The following is an 18,082-nucleotide window of genomic DNA, read 5'->3' as shown; positions in this document are numbered from 1 at the left end:
GGCCGACATTATTGTTTGTTTTGTCAGCTGACAGTTAGTGGTTGCCGCCGCTGCCTGACAGATATTTTTTTATTTTATATTTTAACAGCTTTCCCGCCCCTTACTGTTACACGCTAAGCGGTGCACCGGTGTACTAAAATGGAGCGGACCCAGTGTCATTAAAGCACACAAAAAATTAAACATACATAAAACATACAAAACATAAACTGCAAAAAACGATTTAAAGGTCACATAACATTAATAGTTTAGAACATATTTCCCTGTGTGAAATATTTGCATTTTAAAGGGTTTTTGAATAATGGACGCCAGGAAAACCACAAAATGTCCACAGGCTGAGATCAATGCAAATAGTCTATCTATTTCAGCAATCTGTGTTCAAATGATAAAAAACGATATAGAGCGGAAGGAACTTTGAATATATTAATGAACACAGACATTTACATAAAAAGGTTTATGGAGACATTCTGCCCTTTTTTGCACAAGTAACATAACAGGAATAAAAGAGATGTGTTTACATTTACAAACTGGTTTAGCACGTCTATGAAAATTCATATCGTGTAGTATCATGAATTTAAATGAACCCATCCTGGTGTGGTTGTTAAATCTTGATGTATTTATGGATGTTTAAGCATAGTTTTATTTTTCTAATGCCTTTTCTATTGGGATTCAATAAATAATCAACTAAATAGGTCACTGGATGGAGATCCAATAATGCCACAGGCTTGCACTGGCATACAAAAGAAAATCAAAAAAATAAATTAATGTGACAAGTTTCTAACAATTACTTATCAACCAATGAATGATGAGAGCTGCAATATGACATTTTGCTCCTAGCATTTAATTTACTCTGAGAAATGTGTTTTCTAGAAGGAGGGACTTTTTAAATTGTGCTTTAAAAAAGGAAATGAGTGAAAGCATGAGGTCCAACTGGCAGCTTGGCGTATAAAAAGGCCTATAATGTAGCTCTCAACTTGCATCACCATTGTGAATGCAACTTTTCATAAAAAAGTATCTAAAAACTAAAAAATGATGTTACATTGCTCAAATACTAATCGCTAATTGTTTGGCATACAATAGTAGCTGCAGTGCAAAGCATCAAGTTGAGGTGAAGGGTTCAACCATAAAGCAAAACTGATGACTGAGAAATGCACAAATGGGTTTATTTTGGCTGGAATGACCAAACACATCACTGTTGATATGAGCTCTAAACTCTAACAGTATGATGTAATACGGCAAAGCGCACAGATACATATACAAACACAAGACACTCAGACACATGCAACGACGACTATGGTCTTCAGAGATAGTACCATACAAGGAGATACGAGAGCTAAGACTAGTTTTAAGATCTACTATAAATTGGGCTAAAGATAATCATAATTTATTATTATTATTAAAAAAAGGTTCCCTCCTGACAACTCGGGATCCAAAGAAGGTCTTTGTTAAGTGTCTCAGTCCACAACATGACCGAGACAGCTTGTGTAGGGGTGCAAACTTTTTACAATCTCCTTTTTCCCCCTCAAGTTGTGATCTAAATGTAAATAAATGCATTAAGACAGACTTGATGCCATATGTAGGCATCGTCTCAAGTCATTGCTACCTGTTTACAATCATTTTATTACTGACTTTGGAATAAACAGATGCAGGTATCTGAACCACATTAAATCACAATTGTTCCTATAAAATTCCATGTACCCACATTTTTAGTATCATTGGGGTATAACTTTGTCCCTCCATAAATAAAACTGTAATAAAATCATTGCTATAGGGTATTTCTGCCTTAAAAGGAGAGATGTAGTAGAGATGTCTGTAGTGATAGCAAAGATATGAAAGTGTTCTTGCACTCAAACAGGTGAATTAATTCAAGAGTTCACATATTCATTGTTTTTATGCAGTCTGTCTGGACTTTGAGCCTTGTGCCACTGTACCACATTGATCTAAATAAGAAAACTAAACCATCATTAGTGACATGTTCCTGAAAAAGAGGTCAGACTTGTTCGCTTTTGATCACGACTTGTGTAATATGAAGACAAACAGTGATGTCACCCACGACGACTGTGCTGTAACTCAGTCTTCGACTTTGTGAGCCGGTCTACAGAAAGTCCAGTGATGCTCCACTGTGTTCTCATTTGCACGCTCACTCATGTGATGCACACGCGTGTTGCGGATGGTGAAGCCTTGTTTCATGATGTAGTCCATGAGGTGAACCCTTAGGGACACCTCTTGGTGATAGTCACATGGTCCGAAGGTGAACGACACCTGGCAGTCTCTAGTGTCCATCATGTGTTTGTTCCACTTGGTGAAGTTGTTAGAAATACCCTCCAGCAGGCCGTGGACCTTTGTGGTTATGGTTAGCTGTGTGATGATCACGGCAACTGGGTTTGAATATTTTGACAGTTTCCGGGTGCTGGAGAGCTCCACGACCTGCTCGAAGATGTCAGGTGGGTACAGCGGCTTGGGGTCATTAAGGCACTGGATCAAAGGTTCGATCTGGTAGAAGTCTGCCTCTTTCCTCAGGAGGTCTGTCTCCGTGAAGTCCAAGGGGAGGGTAAGCTCGGACGTCCGCAGGAAGTTCAAGATGTAGCGGAAAAGTGTCCCGTCGCGATCGATGAAATAATTCCCTTGGGAATCGCGAGTTGTGGGGAAATCTCCCCGGAACATGGCACCCAGCATGGAATCTGGATAGCGCTGCAGGGTGGATAAACTGGTGGTGTACAGGTGGCCTCCCACGTTTAAGGTAACAGGAGTACTCATCTATGGGCAAAAAGGAACAGAGAACACGATAAGAATCATGTTTTTGTGAATGTAAAGCACATAAGCATTTGCATCCTGCAGCTATAGGTGATAGTAGTGTGAATTTCAGCTTTCAACCTAATTAAAATAAATGGAGTCTAATACAGAGGCCCTGCACTGAATCATGTAGTTTGTGGTGCTGTGTTGATTATCAGAATCAAAAATACTTCATTGATCCCCAGGTTGAATCTGTGACATGTTACAGTCACTTTGATGTATAGAATAGAGCAGTAGTTCCCAACTGGTGGGTCGTGGTCCCAAAGTTGGTCGCAGGTCAATTCTAAATGGACCACAAGTTACTCATGAACCTGTCGTTTTAAAAAATTCACACTATATTTTTACGTACAGTGAATTTCTGGCACAGAGTTTTAATTCTTAAGTGCCGTTTCCTGCTATAGAGTAAGGGTGCTTTCAGACCTAGAGTTGTCTTGCTTTGGTCTGAATCAGGGACTAATTTTGTTGGAAAGTTGCATATTTGCCTAGATTCGGTTCGCGTTCTCACAGCAGCATTTACAAGCGGACTAGATCAAATGCTTTGCGCGAAGAAGCTGCTCTTGATTAGTCAGAATTTCCATGTGGGAAAAAATCCAGGAAGTAAACAAAACGTTGAAGAAGAGTACACTTGCAAGATAAATGTGACACTTTCTAATGTCACCATGGAGGGACAACTACGCAGGTTGATTTTAGCGCTGCTCATTGTGGAGTATATTGCTGTCATTGTTCATTTTAGTCAAACCATACAGTTTGAAAACGAGGCGCGGCTCCAACTAGAAAACAATGTTTTGATGCATTGGATGTGCTGAATGTGTGTGCATATTAAGGCAGTACAGGAGGAGGTGCATATTAATAATCCTCCAGGACTGTAACATGCTCATGTTTCACCCTAGACTCACAAGTCAGTCTTTAGACGCTTTGCTTAACTAAAGACTGATGTCTTTCTCCCTGATTTTGTGTTTAGATGGGCGGATACAATTTCAGAGTTTAAAAAAAAAACACCCTATGCTGCAGAACCAATAGTAAATCTGCAAGGCGGTCCTTCGGTGGCTCGCTGAACTCTTGTGCTTGTAAACATAGTCCAACTGCGTTAAAAGTTTTAAACAAAGTCGCTTAAGTCCTTCATTTCCACAATCTTGTGGACTGAGCACACGTTTGATAAAAGTGAGTTAAATCTCTCGGCATCCATTTTCAAGCTCTCTGTGTGTTTGTTTCCTTGCGGACGAGAAAAGGGGGAGCGCACATTTCCAGGAGGGCGTGTCCTTTTCAAAAATGCAACAGGCATTGCTTTGTTGCTGGTCGTTTTCTCCGGTGTGTTAAACACACTTTAGAAAGGAGTGTCCCCAGACTATCAGAAGGTGGAGATCTCTGATTGTCTGGTGGTGAGACTAGATTAACCCAAACAATGTGTCATGTGACTGCAGCTGGTTTGGATCAAGGTCGGAACACTTTCTCACCCCAAACGAAACGCACCAGAGTTCGTTTCTAACTGGACCGAGACCACCTCTTCAAGAAGGTCTCAGTCCAGTTGTCTTGATGCGTACCTGAGCGTGATTGCTGTGTTCAAACCTGCCCAAACGAACTGCACTTAGGGGGCAAACAAATCTGAGTTTGATTGAACCGAACCAAACAGACAGCTACTTGGCAGAGAGAGCAAAAAACTAGCTTGACAGTAAAGCCAAATGCAAGTATGATGCTGAATGTGTGGACCTTGAACTAATGTCTAAGGAGAAATCTGGACTCTGGAGATTTATAAGAAAGTAGACATAAGAATCATGGCAATAAGTATATAAAATATAAAAAATATTTGTATTATGATACAGTGTTTAACACTAGTATTAATATATCTAAAAATATAAAAATATCTGTATTGTGCTGAGTATGTAATGTATGTAAAAATATAAAAATACTGCAGTGAAGTTATTGGACTGCATTCGTTTTAAATGCTAGATGTCAAAAAAAAAAAAAAACTGCAACAGAGTGAATTTAACATTTCTCCATCACAAACAAACATCTGACATTGCTCTTATTCTAGTCTGACTTCTATGCATCTCTTACCCTATGGCCCCAGTCTCCATTATCCATTTGTAGAACAATACCCACTTGGTCAGAACCAAAATAGAGAGGGAACAGATACGGTTTGGCTTATTCAAATTCACCTGCGGAAAAAACAGTCACATTAACATGAGCTGTAACAAAGATAGGTAGATTGACACAATCATGTAGACTCAGTCAAATCACGTGTGTTCCCAGTGCAGACGAGAGCCTGCAGTCTGTACCTGTGTGTTTGTTGGATTACCCAAGTAGTGTTCTACCTGTTTACTTAGAAGGAGGTGTTCGCTTTGTGGATTAAATGAGTTTACTGTATCCAAGCATGTGTGTGTTAAGTCATTTTCCGTCGCATAAGGTCAGTTAAATTATTAGGTTGACAAAACAGCCTCACTGCAAGGATCATTTCAGTAGATGTTCAGGAGCTTTACATTATCTTCTCCTGAGATGTGTTCTTATTACACAAACATCCAAACAGCACAGCTTTTGCCAAATTACACAAGAATAAATACATTAGGACACCATGCACAAGTTAAATTAGTATGCATGTAAATTACAATATACACATTTTTGTATACATTGATACCATGTCAAAGAAAATGAAAAAATGATGACGGATTTGTAAAATCAAAGCATGGATGCCCTTTCTGCTGTAGGCCAACAAGTTCACCATGAAGATGATTAAGGAAGGGTTGCCAAATATTATAAAAGAGGTTGTCATTACCCTTTAATGTAGCACTGAAGCTTTCCAAATCAAAAACCTTAAATGTTTCTCTGTACCACTGTGTGACTGGTTTGATCTGGTTTGATTGTGTTAGGTTTGATCCCCAGCCTCACTAGAGGCAGACGCTTACCCATTAAAGTCAGCAGTCCAGCAGATAAAAAGAGCTGCTCCATTACTTTATTCAGGAGAAACAAGCCTGGTTCTGTCTTAACTGTTTTATGGAAAATTGAGCTAAGTTACTTGGCAATATTTTTCCAGTACATTGATACAAAGGGACACTGCCAGATACAATGATAGTAAGTAAGTAGTATGGTGTGCTTATCCTTAGACAGTCTATTACATGCAGTAGATGTTGGCCAATACGCCCCCAGGCATCCAGGCAGGCTAGAGTCTGACATGAAAGCTAAGCAATCTACTGCTGTGAATGGATCACCAACAAAACCTCTTATACCATCCTAAAAAGTCCCACAAAGAAAAAAAAAAAATCTATATCAATTTAAGTGTACTTTATTTAGAATACTTTCACTGCTTGACCTTGCCGTTGGCAGTGATTTCCAGCAGGGAAATTAAACTGTTATCGCGCTCTTCAGAGCCACACTTCAGTAAGGGAAAAAGTTAACACTGCTGAACACAGGAGCTGCTGGACTACCACTCCCTCGAATGGTTATTTTATTTGTATTATGTGACTCTGACATGAAAAGGATTAGTTCTGATTCACCAAAATTACACAATAACATAAGCTAACTGATCAAAGCAGCTCCTGTGTTCAACAAGCTAAAGCTACTAATGGAGTCTGGTGTCTTTGACGAAAGGATGCAAGGAGAACAGATGCCGTTAAGGGCTTCCCAGATCGAACAGGCTGTCTTGATAGCAAGGTAGTGCCATGAAAATACTCTCAATATAGCGAACACTATGAATGATGTTGATTATTTTTAGGCAGTAGACAGTAGTTAGCATTGTCGCCTCACAACAAGAGGGTTGCTGGTTCGAACCCAGGGGTGGAGGAGTCCCTCTGTGCAGAGTTTGCATGTTCTCCCTGTGTCAGCGTGAGTTTTCTCCAGGTGCTCCAGCTTCCTCCCACAGTCCAAAGAGATGCAGGTTAATTGGTGACTCTAAATTGGCTGTATATATATATATATATATGTGTGTTAGCCCTGCGAAAGTCTGCCTGCTAACCTGTCCAGGGTGTACCCTGCTTCTCACCCAGTGGGGCTTTTTTACGGTTGCTGAAATACATTTTGCTGCTGACCCACATCCACAGCAGTACATTGCTTCCAAAGACCTTAGCCTCCATGTCAGACTGCAGCCTGCTTCTCCAAACTGGGAGCATGCCAACACCATCTACTGTAGGCAATACACCAGCTAAGGATAAGTAACCCATACAACCCCACTTAAAAAAAAAACTACCCCTTTAACACTGAAGGGAGAAAGGAGGAAGTGAACCAACATGGTCATGAAATCCTCAGAAAAAAACGGTAAATCTGAGGATCTGCATTTCCTTGGAAATTGGCAAACTCAATCTGCTGTTGAAGACAATGAGACATGATAGAAAGCTCCAGAACAGCTGGTAAATTAGGCTGTAAAATGTCAAAATGAACTTTGAACCTCATGTGTCTGTAACCACGTATAATAACATAAATCACCACTCCACTTTAATTGAAAGAGAAACCTGGCGCCGATGAATGGACGTAAACCCACTAATTTACAGTTTGTACGCTCTTTAACAACAGTGCGATTAACTACCTCATCAAAAGGTGAATGCTAACGAAGCAAGCTAACATTAATGTTTGTTTGATAGCTAACGTTAGAGTTAAAAGTAGCCGTCCGACCTCAATGCATTTCACTCTGTGCGTTGAAAATGAAGGAAGCTGACAAACGAGCTGGTGTCGCAAGCAAACTAAATATACTTTAAAAGACGAATGACGCTATAAAGTTGTGAATCCATCTCGGATGCCCTGAGGTATGTTGCGTTAAACACACTGCGAGTACAACACTGAAAAGATTTATCGTATAGCCTGCTAGCTAACTGCTAACTAGCGAGCTAACGCAGCTAGCAGTGCACGAGCCGTTGACGTTGACTGCCGCTACTACTACGGTTGACGCCGGGACCTTAATTAGACAACCGGGAAGTAACACACACGTTAAAACAAAGCCTTACCGGCTCACTTTCTTGTCTACCTCCCTTTTTTCGCTCAGAAACAGCAGCTTGCAGTCGGTCTTTCACGGTGTAGCCGGGCAGTCAGTGATGTTTGCCGCTGGTCGTACCGGGCAGCTGTGCTCTGCTCCGGGCTGCAGCAAAACTGCGCACACAAGGAGGGTGAAGGAGGGGAGGAGGTCCTGCTGCAACCACAGGCACCTCTGCATGAATACATTCACACATCACAGTCACATACTGGGAGTTTTATTATCATGATGCAGCTTACAAATCAAATGCAAGTTATGTTAATCTAAGTAATGCTGGAACACTATAAACCTTGCTCTCTGTCCTATTAGTGCACATTTTTTAAAGCTGAGACATCTGTTTACACATGAATGTCACGTACAGGGAACACGTGAAGCACTGCAGTGGTAAGAAAAGATCAAAGTCTTTAGTTCAGGAGGATTTCTTCGTGCCACCCCTGGCATCTTGCTGCAAGATGATGAACTCCAGGATGAGTTTGGCTGTCCGACAAGGCCTCTCCATCGCCACAGCGTGTCCACAGTTATCCAGCAGGTCCACTCTGCACCCAGGTAACACCTCTTTAATGACTGTAGCTCCAGAGACATCCACCACCTGGACAAATACAGGATAGTCATCATGTCTGTGTAAGTGTGTGACTCAAGTTTCTCTATTCAGACCCAAGCGACCAAAGAAAGGTGAGCCACCATGTTCATGTTACAAGTTTGTACACAGCCACATGAATTTAAGGATTAGTTTAGAAGCAAAAGCTGTCAGGTAATCACTTATGTATTCATACGGGCTTTGTTGAGTCACTGTATCAGTGGAACATCACACATTACCTGGTCTTGTTTGCCCCATATCACTTGTAAAGGTGCAGTGATCAGATGTAAGTGCTCCTGTAAGGCATATCTTGATTTCTCTCCGACAATCTCCATAAATACTGATTAAAAAAAGAAACATTTTTACCATACTGTCCCCTCACATGATAAATCTTAAAAAAAATTCAGACCAAAGTGAACTAACCTTCTTCGTAAAATGAATTGTGAGGCTCTCGAACATCAACCAACCCTTGGAGAATCTAACAACGACAGCATGTGAATAAACAACAGCAAAATAACACATTTAATACTATAGTGTAATAAATATTATCACCCACTGTGCCTGCACACAAAGTGAAATCCACAAAGCTTTGATTTTCAAGTGTGGGCCTGACCTGCTGAGGGATTTTAAAGCGAACATGAGAGCAAAGTCTGAACATGTTCTCCATCTCCTCCGGTGTAGTGGGGATCAGCGGGATGTTTAAAGTGTAATTGCTGTGTTCCAGGTCCTGCAGATGATTGTCAAATTTGGTCTCACATGGGTGTCTTATCCCTGCAGGATAAAATAAATGTTTTCTGATTAGAAAGTGATGATGCACGCTCACATTTTTTCTGGAATGTCAAACAGAGCAAGCTGCAAAGGAAGTAAAACAGGGTGTGTGTGTTATCATGATCGTGTCAGGTCATGTCTTGTAATTCTTTATAATACAGTATTATGTGACAACTTTTAAAGACAAACTGGTGATCAAACAAAATGTCAGAAACAACAGACTGTAGGCAGGAAATATATCCATTAAATGGGCACTCCAGCTAATCAGGATTTCTCCTCCATAAAGTTAGGGGAATCTGAGGAGACGCATTTAAAAAAGGAAGGTCAGAATAGAAGCAGCAGAAGTTGAGGTACTTGGACTTTTAACAGTTTGAATCCTACACTTCCCATAATGCAACTGAACAGCATCTTTAATTACATCCTTCCAGCTTGGTAAATGAAGAAGGGGTCCAACTGTGGACTTCACATCTGGGAACATAAGATCTGTGAGCCAATGGCAAAGAGTCAGGTCCCCAGACTTGAGAGGCAAATATACTTCTATACTCGTTTGCTCAGACTGAGAGAATAACAGTATCTTCTGTGAAAAAAAAACATCCATAAAAGACACACAGAGTAAAATGTTTTCAGTTTTCATTAAAGGGTATAATCACCTTGATTTAAAAATTCCAATATGTTATTTCCATGGCCTGGGAAAGCTCAAATAATATTTGTGAACATGAGCTACTTTCTCCCAAAAGCCAGAAACCAGAGAAGTAAGTCTCAAACTTGTGATGTCATCAAGTATAAAGTCTGGAGCTGCTCCATAGACAATAAATGGGAGACTGATTTTGTCTCTATTTTACACCCAAATGAGCTTTATTCTGTTGTAATGTTATCAGTGCTGAAACAAAAATGTACCTATACACTCAGGATACTCCCCTGGGTGCACAGTGTCATATATAATGTCTTTCCCAATTCATTGTCTATGGAAAAGCTCCAGACTTCATACGCTATGACATCACAAATTTAAGCTTAAGCGCTCTAGTTCATGGATTTGGGAGAGAGTTGTTCCTGTTTGCTAATATTTTTTGAGTGTATTAGGTCGTAGGAGTAATGTATGAATATTTAAAATGAGCATACTTCCCCTTTAATGCTACTTAAAGTCCCAAGCAGATACAGCTTATGGATGTGACCTCTGACCTGGGTGAGGTCTGCAGTTGGACCATCTTGGGTAAATGCCCACGTCTTTGCTAAAGCTTCGATTGTCAGCCTGGACCCAATTGAGCCCAATCTGACCCACTGGATCGGGCCAAGCTGTAATTTCTAAAAACTGCCTTGGGCTTGAATCAGATCAGATTCGCTTCACACTGTGAGCATTTTGTTAATGCAGACCTCATAGTCTGTGTAATGTCATGAATAATGTATGGGCTGTGTTGCCATCAACACATCCTGACTCCTGCCTCTCACTGATGAGGAGAAAAGTTATACTATCTGTATTTAATGTATGTGACATTTGACAGTTTTGTGGCTGTGCTGAACATTCGGTAGGAGAGGGCACATGTTGGTTATCACACTCAAAAGACTTTAAGTTAACTATAGCTCAAAAAAAAAAAAGTTTTAATATTTAATTTCAGTGGAAATTTGTGTTTTTAAATCGGGCTCAGACCCAAAACTGCTGCCATAGTTCGGGCTCAGGTCAAGCCTGGACAGAAACTATGCAGGTTCATGTAGGATCAGGCTTGATTTTTTGGGGGGGGGCCTGATCGTAGGTCTGCTTTACGCACCCAGTTTGTAACACAGGTCCTAACAGAGATAACCCAGATGACATTGCTATGATCATCAGGGTTTTTTTCCCTGCAGAGCCACAGCTGACGTGAGTTAGCCTCTTTAAGTGACAAATATTGACTGGTTTCTGCGTCTGACATAACATTTAAGTGGTCGTTGCTTATGTCATACACACACACAGTGACTGACCATCTGGACAAATGAGAGTCATACTACAGATCTCTGATGGGTAGCAGGCTGCATAAACCCCGGCTACATTTCCCCCCATGGAGGTCCCAACCACATGGAAAGGTTTCTTGTTTAAGCGAATGGTTTCCACAAACTGAGAAGAAATAGAGACAAGAACAGAGCATCAGTGGAGTTATTTTAGGCACCAGACAAGTCCTAGAAATACACCCAGATACATTTCATTTCTCTCTCTTCAGTGTACCTGATGGATCCTTCTGACCTGCCCCTCGATGGAGTAATCCTCTGCGTTGGTGCGTGTCGTTCCCTCATGACCAGGCATGTCCACACACACAATGTGCAGATGTTTTGGTAGATACTGTAACAGCAGAGGAGAGAAAGGTATACATTAAAATACCATTAATGTATGCCTGCGAGCAAAGACAGGCCATAACAATTATAATGTTATAAGCAACTGAATTTATAGCATTAAATTCTTTTTAATTAATTATTAATTAAGATTTAACAACCTGTGATCTAGCTGTGTTTCATGTTAAATGGCAGGTTTGAAATCTGTCTCATGAGTTCACAATGACACACAGTTGTGTTCAGTGTTGCAGACCACCTGACCTTGACCACAGTGAGCCACGTGTCTTTGTGAGCAGAGAAGCCGTGCAGCATTAAAATGGAGGGTCTCATCCCGGGCTTTCCTCTGTAGGCGTAACAGAAGCGATAACCACCGCAGTCTGCGTAGCGCAGCTGCAAGCCCAGAGTCCTCCTCCAGTACCTGTAGAGGAGCAGGTACATCTGAGCTGATATACACACAGACATGACGGCACTGGAATTCAAATTTGGGCTAAGTGATGGATGCAAATGTGATGAGCACATGCTGCCTGTTTTCTTTATGTTAGGACTCGGATACACTAAAGGGCTTCATGTTGAGGCAAATCTGGGATTTTGAGCTTTATATAAAATTACTTGACATGCCCTCTCATAAAGTATGTGTTCATAAAGGTCATATTAATCCCTTTATAAGATTGGCTCACTTTTTATCCCATACAATAGTCACATGTCTGGGCAAAATTAAAGTTCACATCAACATGTTTCAATGAACATATGGGCGTGTGAGTGTTTTAAAACAACCTGTGCAGCCAAACAGATTCAAGTCCAAAGCCAGGCTGATATTTGGGGGATAGGAGGATAAAATATTGCACAAACTAAAGAATAATTCTATTTGAAGGAATGTTGCAGCCATAACAAATAAAATAAAATAAAATAAACGTCATATAGCTTCAATGAAGGTGTGGAAAAAAGCTCATATAGAAAAATAAAGAAAAGAAACTGGATATTAAGCAGTTAAAAATGATATGCACTTGGATTTGAAATATGTTTTGTCACCAGCACTTTATTGTAAAATAGTTGTGGTAGAATTATTATTTCTGGCTCATAAGAGGGAATCTACATCATATAAAGTGAAAAGCAGGACAGCACAATTATCGACCTCACCAGTAATACACTTTAATGAGTGCTGAGGGCCAGAGGAGGAAGGACGCAAAAAAGGCCAGGATGGGAATCGCCAACGTTCCTCCTGCAATGACGATCAGATTCAGCACGTCCAGCTCAGCTGCCATTTTACCTACAAAAACACACCAACACACATGCGACACACATGCAGCATCTCATGAGCATAACATGTAGGGGTAGGGGTCAGTGTCCGTACAGTGTTTTGTTGAATAAACACTCGCCAAAATAACACATGAAACATCTCTCCATGTAACAACAAGCCTTTTAAAATAGTAAAAAACTTACTTTTCAGATGCTTGCTCCCTCCTTGTCTCCTGTCTCACGTGAGTGCTGTAACTCCGATGATTAGTTTCTCAGCATGTAGATACTTTATTTAAAGGTGCTGTTGAAGTGTTGAAAGTACAAATATCTCTGATACTTTAAATTAAAAAACAATCCCTGTGGAGTGCAGTTAGTCCCAGCAGATTATGTTTGCTCTGGATAAACTCATTGATTATTACTCATCATTGGGGAAACCGGGCCACTACATTATTCGGTCAATCTTTTAAAGTGAACGTACAACAGGCCAGACTTTGCTTGTGACTGAGTCAAGGCAGTGCATGGTCAACAAACATACCCATTTATGGGATAACGTCTGTGAATTAAACAAAATATAAACAGCAGCGGTTAACACCATGAGAGTAGCTATAGACAGTAAAATGAACAGAATAAGCCAAACAGTAAAGGATTATACCAGTGTCTAACAAATGAGCATTGAAGATAGGATCAGTGGCCAAGTTGCAGTGGAAATAAATGTCTCCTCAAGCATTAACACAGTATTAACAGTCTACAAGTGATGGTCATATCCAAGAGGAGGTTTGATTATATAATTAGAATAATTAGAGTGGCAAAATTACATTTACTTTTCATAATTCCATAGCTTGTCAAGATTCAGATACCAAAAGACTGATATTTCTTTCAGCACATGCTTCCATGAGATTTTTTTTGTATTAAGTTCATCTTTATAAATATGGTCTACATGCTTTGGCCATGTTTTGGTATCAGGTTTTACTTATTGTCAGTGTCTGATGTTGGATGCTATCAGAGCAAATATAGTAAATAATAGTTTTGACTCTCTTCTTGTTGTAGGCCTAAAGTGATTCTTACATCCTACCGCTGTATAAACGGATTAAAAAAATGTTTTAACATTACAGCAACTAAAATGCATTTAAAACGACTACAGTCTGGAACCTTTCCTCTAAATCATTAGCGAGCATTTATGTATGCAGCTCCTTATATGTGCAATATTCTGCAGAGGGACTTAAAGTTGCACTCACTGGTTCCTCTCGGTCGTTTCAAAGCACTGTTGCAGGATTTTTGTGCACAGTCTTCTATATGTCAATGTCACAGTGTGTATTAGCTGGTCTTTGTAATCATGTGTAGTTAATGTTTTTTTGCATTTTTGTGGTTCACACTTTTTGGCTTTTCTTTCTAGTAATCTTATTTTGTGTTTGAGATTTCTTGTTTTAGAGCTTTACATTTTTATTTAGTGTTTTGTTCTGTGTTTGTAACTCTTGTTGCTGTCTGTCTCGGCCAGGGCACTCTTGATAAAGAGATTTTTAATCTCGTGGGGTTTTTCTGGTTAAATAAAATATAAATAAGTACATAAAACATTTAATTGCAGTGGCCAAAATAGTCTTGAATTTCCTTAACTAGACTAGCTAAAGGTTCCAAATCAAAAAAGGATATGTCTCGAAGGAAAATAGAGAATTTAATAGTGTGTGGACAGATTTGTTTGCTTTCATGATCATAATTAGCCCACTGCAGAGTAGCCTTCATTTACACACTGATTTTTTTTTTGGGCCAAATCTGGTTCTGGCTCTTGCCAACCTCAGCATTCTGGTCTCATGACAGAGAATGCTGTACAGATTGTAAAGTCCCATGAGACAAATTGTCTGATATTGGGCTATAAATATAGAACTGACTTGACCTATATATGTAGTTCCAAATTAAAGTGCATTACTTGCCGGGGTCTTTGCGTTTCACTTATTTCACACCGTGTTTGACAGTCAGACTTTAACAAAGCAGCATCGTAAGTCACTGGATGCTGTTTCCTGTCTCCACTGTTTGTTTGAGGCAAGTCATAAACATACCACTGGGTGTCATGATAGAGGCAGACTGTGGAGCATCCCCGTTTGAAGTCGACAGTGAAGATCTGAGGGCTGTTTTTTGCACAGACCACTGGGTGTCATGATATCCGCAATGTGTGAGGTGTCATCAACACTGCTGCAGCTGACAGTGAAGCTGTGAGGGAATCAGGCCAAGATTTTGTTCACAGGCATTTAGAGGAGGTTTCCTTGACTGAAGCCAAGACACAGAACTGATAATTAAACACACCGCCCTCCAGAGGTGATATTGACTTAGATATCAGAGCCCTGAGGTTTTCAGTCCATACAACCGTTTTTGCATATGCTGTCCTATTTATTTGATACAGATATTTATACATGAAAACATGTTGTGTATAACAACCATGAGCACATAAGTTGCATTTCCTGAACAATGAGGGAAATATTTGTATGATTTGTCTGCATGTATCCAGATTTAATCCTGAAGATTTTCATACTGTGTAAAAAGGACTTCATCATTTATCACCAACAATGTGAGCTGAAGCTATATGGGACCCAAGATCACAGCATAAAAATACCATCTAATGTGGAGCTGCCATTCTACTGCATCTCTGGTCCACTACAGATGACCTACATACAAAGTAGAGCAGAACAAAATGGACACGGCAACTCTGCTGAGAGGCTCGCCTTGCGTGGGAATGACTCTCATATTTGGGTTTATATAGGGCGAAGAGGCCGTCCTCCAATCTGCTCACATGTCACATCCACAGTGTGTTCCCCAGGTTGTTTGAGCCTCACGTCACATTAGCCGCATCATCCTGGTCGTCACATTGCATCCTGAGAGGGAGCCTTGACACAGCAAAGCCTGGCCAACAGAAACAATGGAGCCGGCCTAACAAAAGCAAAAATGAGGACCAGGTGGGCCATGATGGGATGTCCACATGCGGTCAGGGATTTTCTCCACAGCTATGACCTCATGGACGTTGTGAAATTTGAAATTTAGCAACAAGCTTCTCATCCTGTTGAGAAATACACTGCATCCTCTTCCACAGACCTACCACCAGTGTGGTCTGCCTGCTCAAAGGGCGTAACTGCACTGGAGTGCTTCACCCTGTAATCTTCCAGCAGGAGTGAAGGCCACCACAGTCAGTCGTCACATTAACTCAGATCATAAAACTTCTGTGATGTTATGCTGCAAATCCATGAAGTAGACTTCATAAGGGACAAATTAAAAATCACGAAAAGGGGAAAATCAAAGCAGCAGAGCTGGAGATATCCTGACTTTTAATCCCTAGGATGTGTCACTTCTACATTCCCTGTAATGCAACTCAGCTGCTTTAGCACTTCTATGTCTCCTAAATGCCCACCTTTTTCAGGCCCCACACATCCAGTCATCCTGCTGTCAATTTGTAGTCTGGCAGACTGAAACACCCGTGTGTTAAAACCTTGCAGGGGGACGTGTCAGTAGGAGCATTTTGTTTAAGGTACAGGTGAAACAATGAAATATGTTCTCGGAAGTCCAGTTAGATTTATGGCGGGGATACACCAAATCAGGCAAATTCAAGGAAAGACGTGTCTTAACCTTAATCAGGCAAGCTTTCTCCAGCCGATAAGCAATGCTTGATTGCTGTTTGACTTGACATGGCAGCTGGGTCACAAACTTTCTCATTTTACAGCTAAACAGTCACTAAAATATGTTTCTGAAAACATTTGAGGCAAAAAAATAGCCAATGCGGTACTAGAATCTTGATTTATATTTGATCAGGGCTGCCTAGTTTGACAGTTTTTGATCTCATTCACATCAAGTTGAGGTCAAGTCACGATTATGCAAATTGCTGTGCTGTATCCATCATGCAAGGCACGGCTGGATCTCTTGCTCTTTACAGAAAAGGAATGGGATCCATCAACTTCACATATGTCAAGAGATGCACTGTATCTCTACCATGATGCGTTTGAAGGCTTATCAGATGCCAAAACAGGGCAGCAACTATTTATCTTTCATTGCATCAAATGTGAGGTAGTCAGTAGAAACACAGAGTTCACTTTACAGAGTAATCAAGATTTCAACATCCTCCTAATCACATTTAAAGCCCTCCATGGCATGGCACCCTCTTTTATTTCCAAATTTATAATCCAATACTCTCAAATTATTCACAGTCCAGGCTTTAAAACAAAGGCGGACCAAGCTCCTACTACAGTTTTAGCTCAGACACTATGGAATTCCTCCTCTCACTGTCAGGTCAGCTGAGTCTGTGCCACATTTTTAAAAAACTTGAAAGACCCACTTATAAAGGGTAGCATTTTTATACATTTCTTTTTAAATCCACTTGGTTTTATTTGTCTTTTATTCCAGTTTTTAATATTGCGTTGAATATCATAATATAATCATAATATAATATTGTTGAATATCTGACTGTTTTATATACTGCACCGCTGGGTACTATAGTAACTAGTAGTAGTACCTGCCAAATGTGTGCTCTTACATGTATATAATTGGCCAGGACAGCACCTTGTCAGATGACATTGCAGCCAACCTTGACCCTCCCCCCTGCGTTACCACCCCCACCCGAAAAGGCTCTATTTAAATTAAGGAGGGCTGTGGGTTTCTTGGTTTTGTTTTGATTTTTGTTTTCGTACAGGGCTCCAGTCAGTCTGAACGAGATAACCCTGATGATATCACCATGCCATCATGAGGGGTATTTTTTCAAACTCTGAAAGCTCCTTTCAGAGCCACAGAGGACATTATATACCACTATATTCAAAGCTGAGAAAAATGGTTCAACCCTCTAAACATCTATGGTGTGATTCCTGCTGTGCACCAAACCTGGCTGAACCATACAACCATGACAAGGTGTAAATATTGTAGATTTGGGGCATTTTCTGGAGCAGGTGACGGTTAACATGATTTCTTTGACTCACATGTCGACATCCTGAGCTTCTCTTCCTCCACAAAGTCCAGAACCTTCTACCAACTGTCCAGCCTCATCTGTCCACATGTGTGAATTACCTCCTGGTCATCTTACTGTGGTTTAGCACCTCCAGATGACAATAAAAGGGTCATTCTGTCACACAGGTCAAACTGTAGATCATGATTAAGTCTTTGCACACATTGCATTGTACCACTATGTATACTGTTATTTTTCCAGAGTGCGTTATCAATCAGCTGACGCATAAACTGAGCTCACCTGAGATTCTTTAAATGCCATCTGCAGTTCAGGGAGATATTAGAAGGGGGTGAAACAGGAAATATGAGATAAGATCTGACCTAACAAATTATCTTGCTGGAAGGTAAATGCAAAAATATAATTCTCTTCCCCTTGTATGAATGGACTGCACACACAAGAACAGCTTACCTCAGACGCACTGTATGCACCCAGTGTTCTCTCCTACAAGTCTGCAGTGAGCTCAGCGGGATGGAGCTCAGAAGAAACAAAG

The 18,082-nt window shown here is 40.5% G+C and overlaps 2 protein-coding genes across 3 annotated transcripts; both read right to left on the bottom strand.

Moving 5' to 3' along the window:
- Nucleotides 1-1,135: 1,135 nt before the first annotated feature.
- kctd6b (potassium channel tetramerization domain containing 6b) lies at nucleotides 1,136-7,864 on the bottom strand. 2 transcript variants are annotated; one of them, XM_049581818.1, is made up of 3 exons: nucleotides 7,719-7,864; nucleotides 4,846-4,946; nucleotides 1,136-2,754 (listed from the first exon to the last, which is right to left on the bottom strand). In XM_049581818.1, the coding sequence occupies exons 2-3, from the start codon at nucleotides 4,870-4,872 to the stop codon at nucleotides 2,068-2,070; spliced, it is 714 nt and encodes a 237-aa protein (XP_049437775.1). In that variant the 5' UTR covers nucleotides 4,873-4,946; nucleotides 7,719-7,864; the 3' UTR covers nucleotides 1,136-2,067. The 2 variants fall into 2 exon arrangements, with proteins under 2 accessions (XP_049437775.1, XP_049437776.1); XM_049581819.1 differs by lacking the exon at nucleotides 4,846-4,946 and having other exon boundaries at nucleotides 7,719-7,838.
- A 94-nt stretch (nucleotides 7,865-7,958) lies between these two features.
- abhd6b (abhydrolase domain containing 6, acylglycerol lipase b) lies at nucleotides 7,959-12,988 on the bottom strand. The gene is made up of 8 exons (XM_049581817.1): nucleotides 12,525-12,988; nucleotides 11,649-11,805; nucleotides 11,284-11,397; nucleotides 11,043-11,175; nucleotides 8,935-9,092; nucleotides 8,745-8,799; nucleotides 8,561-8,661; nucleotides 7,959-8,333 (listed from the first exon to the last, which is right to left on the bottom strand). The coding sequence occupies exons 1-8, from the start codon at nucleotides 12,647-12,649 to the stop codon at nucleotides 8,154-8,156; spliced, it is 1,023 nt and encodes a 340-aa protein (XP_049437774.1). The 5' UTR covers nucleotides 12,650-12,988; the 3' UTR covers nucleotides 7,959-8,153.
- Between the last annotated feature and the right edge of the window lie 5,094 nt (nucleotides 12,989-18,082).

Source organism: Epinephelus fuscoguttatus, linkage group LG7, assembly GCF_011397635.1.
Source record: "Epinephelus fuscoguttatus linkage group LG7, E.fuscoguttatus.final_Chr_v1".
NCBI lineage: Eukaryota > Metazoa > Chordata > Actinopteri > Perciformes > Serranidae > Epinephelus > Epinephelus fuscoguttatus.
This window is presented reverse-complemented; position numbering and strand designations above follow the sequence as displayed.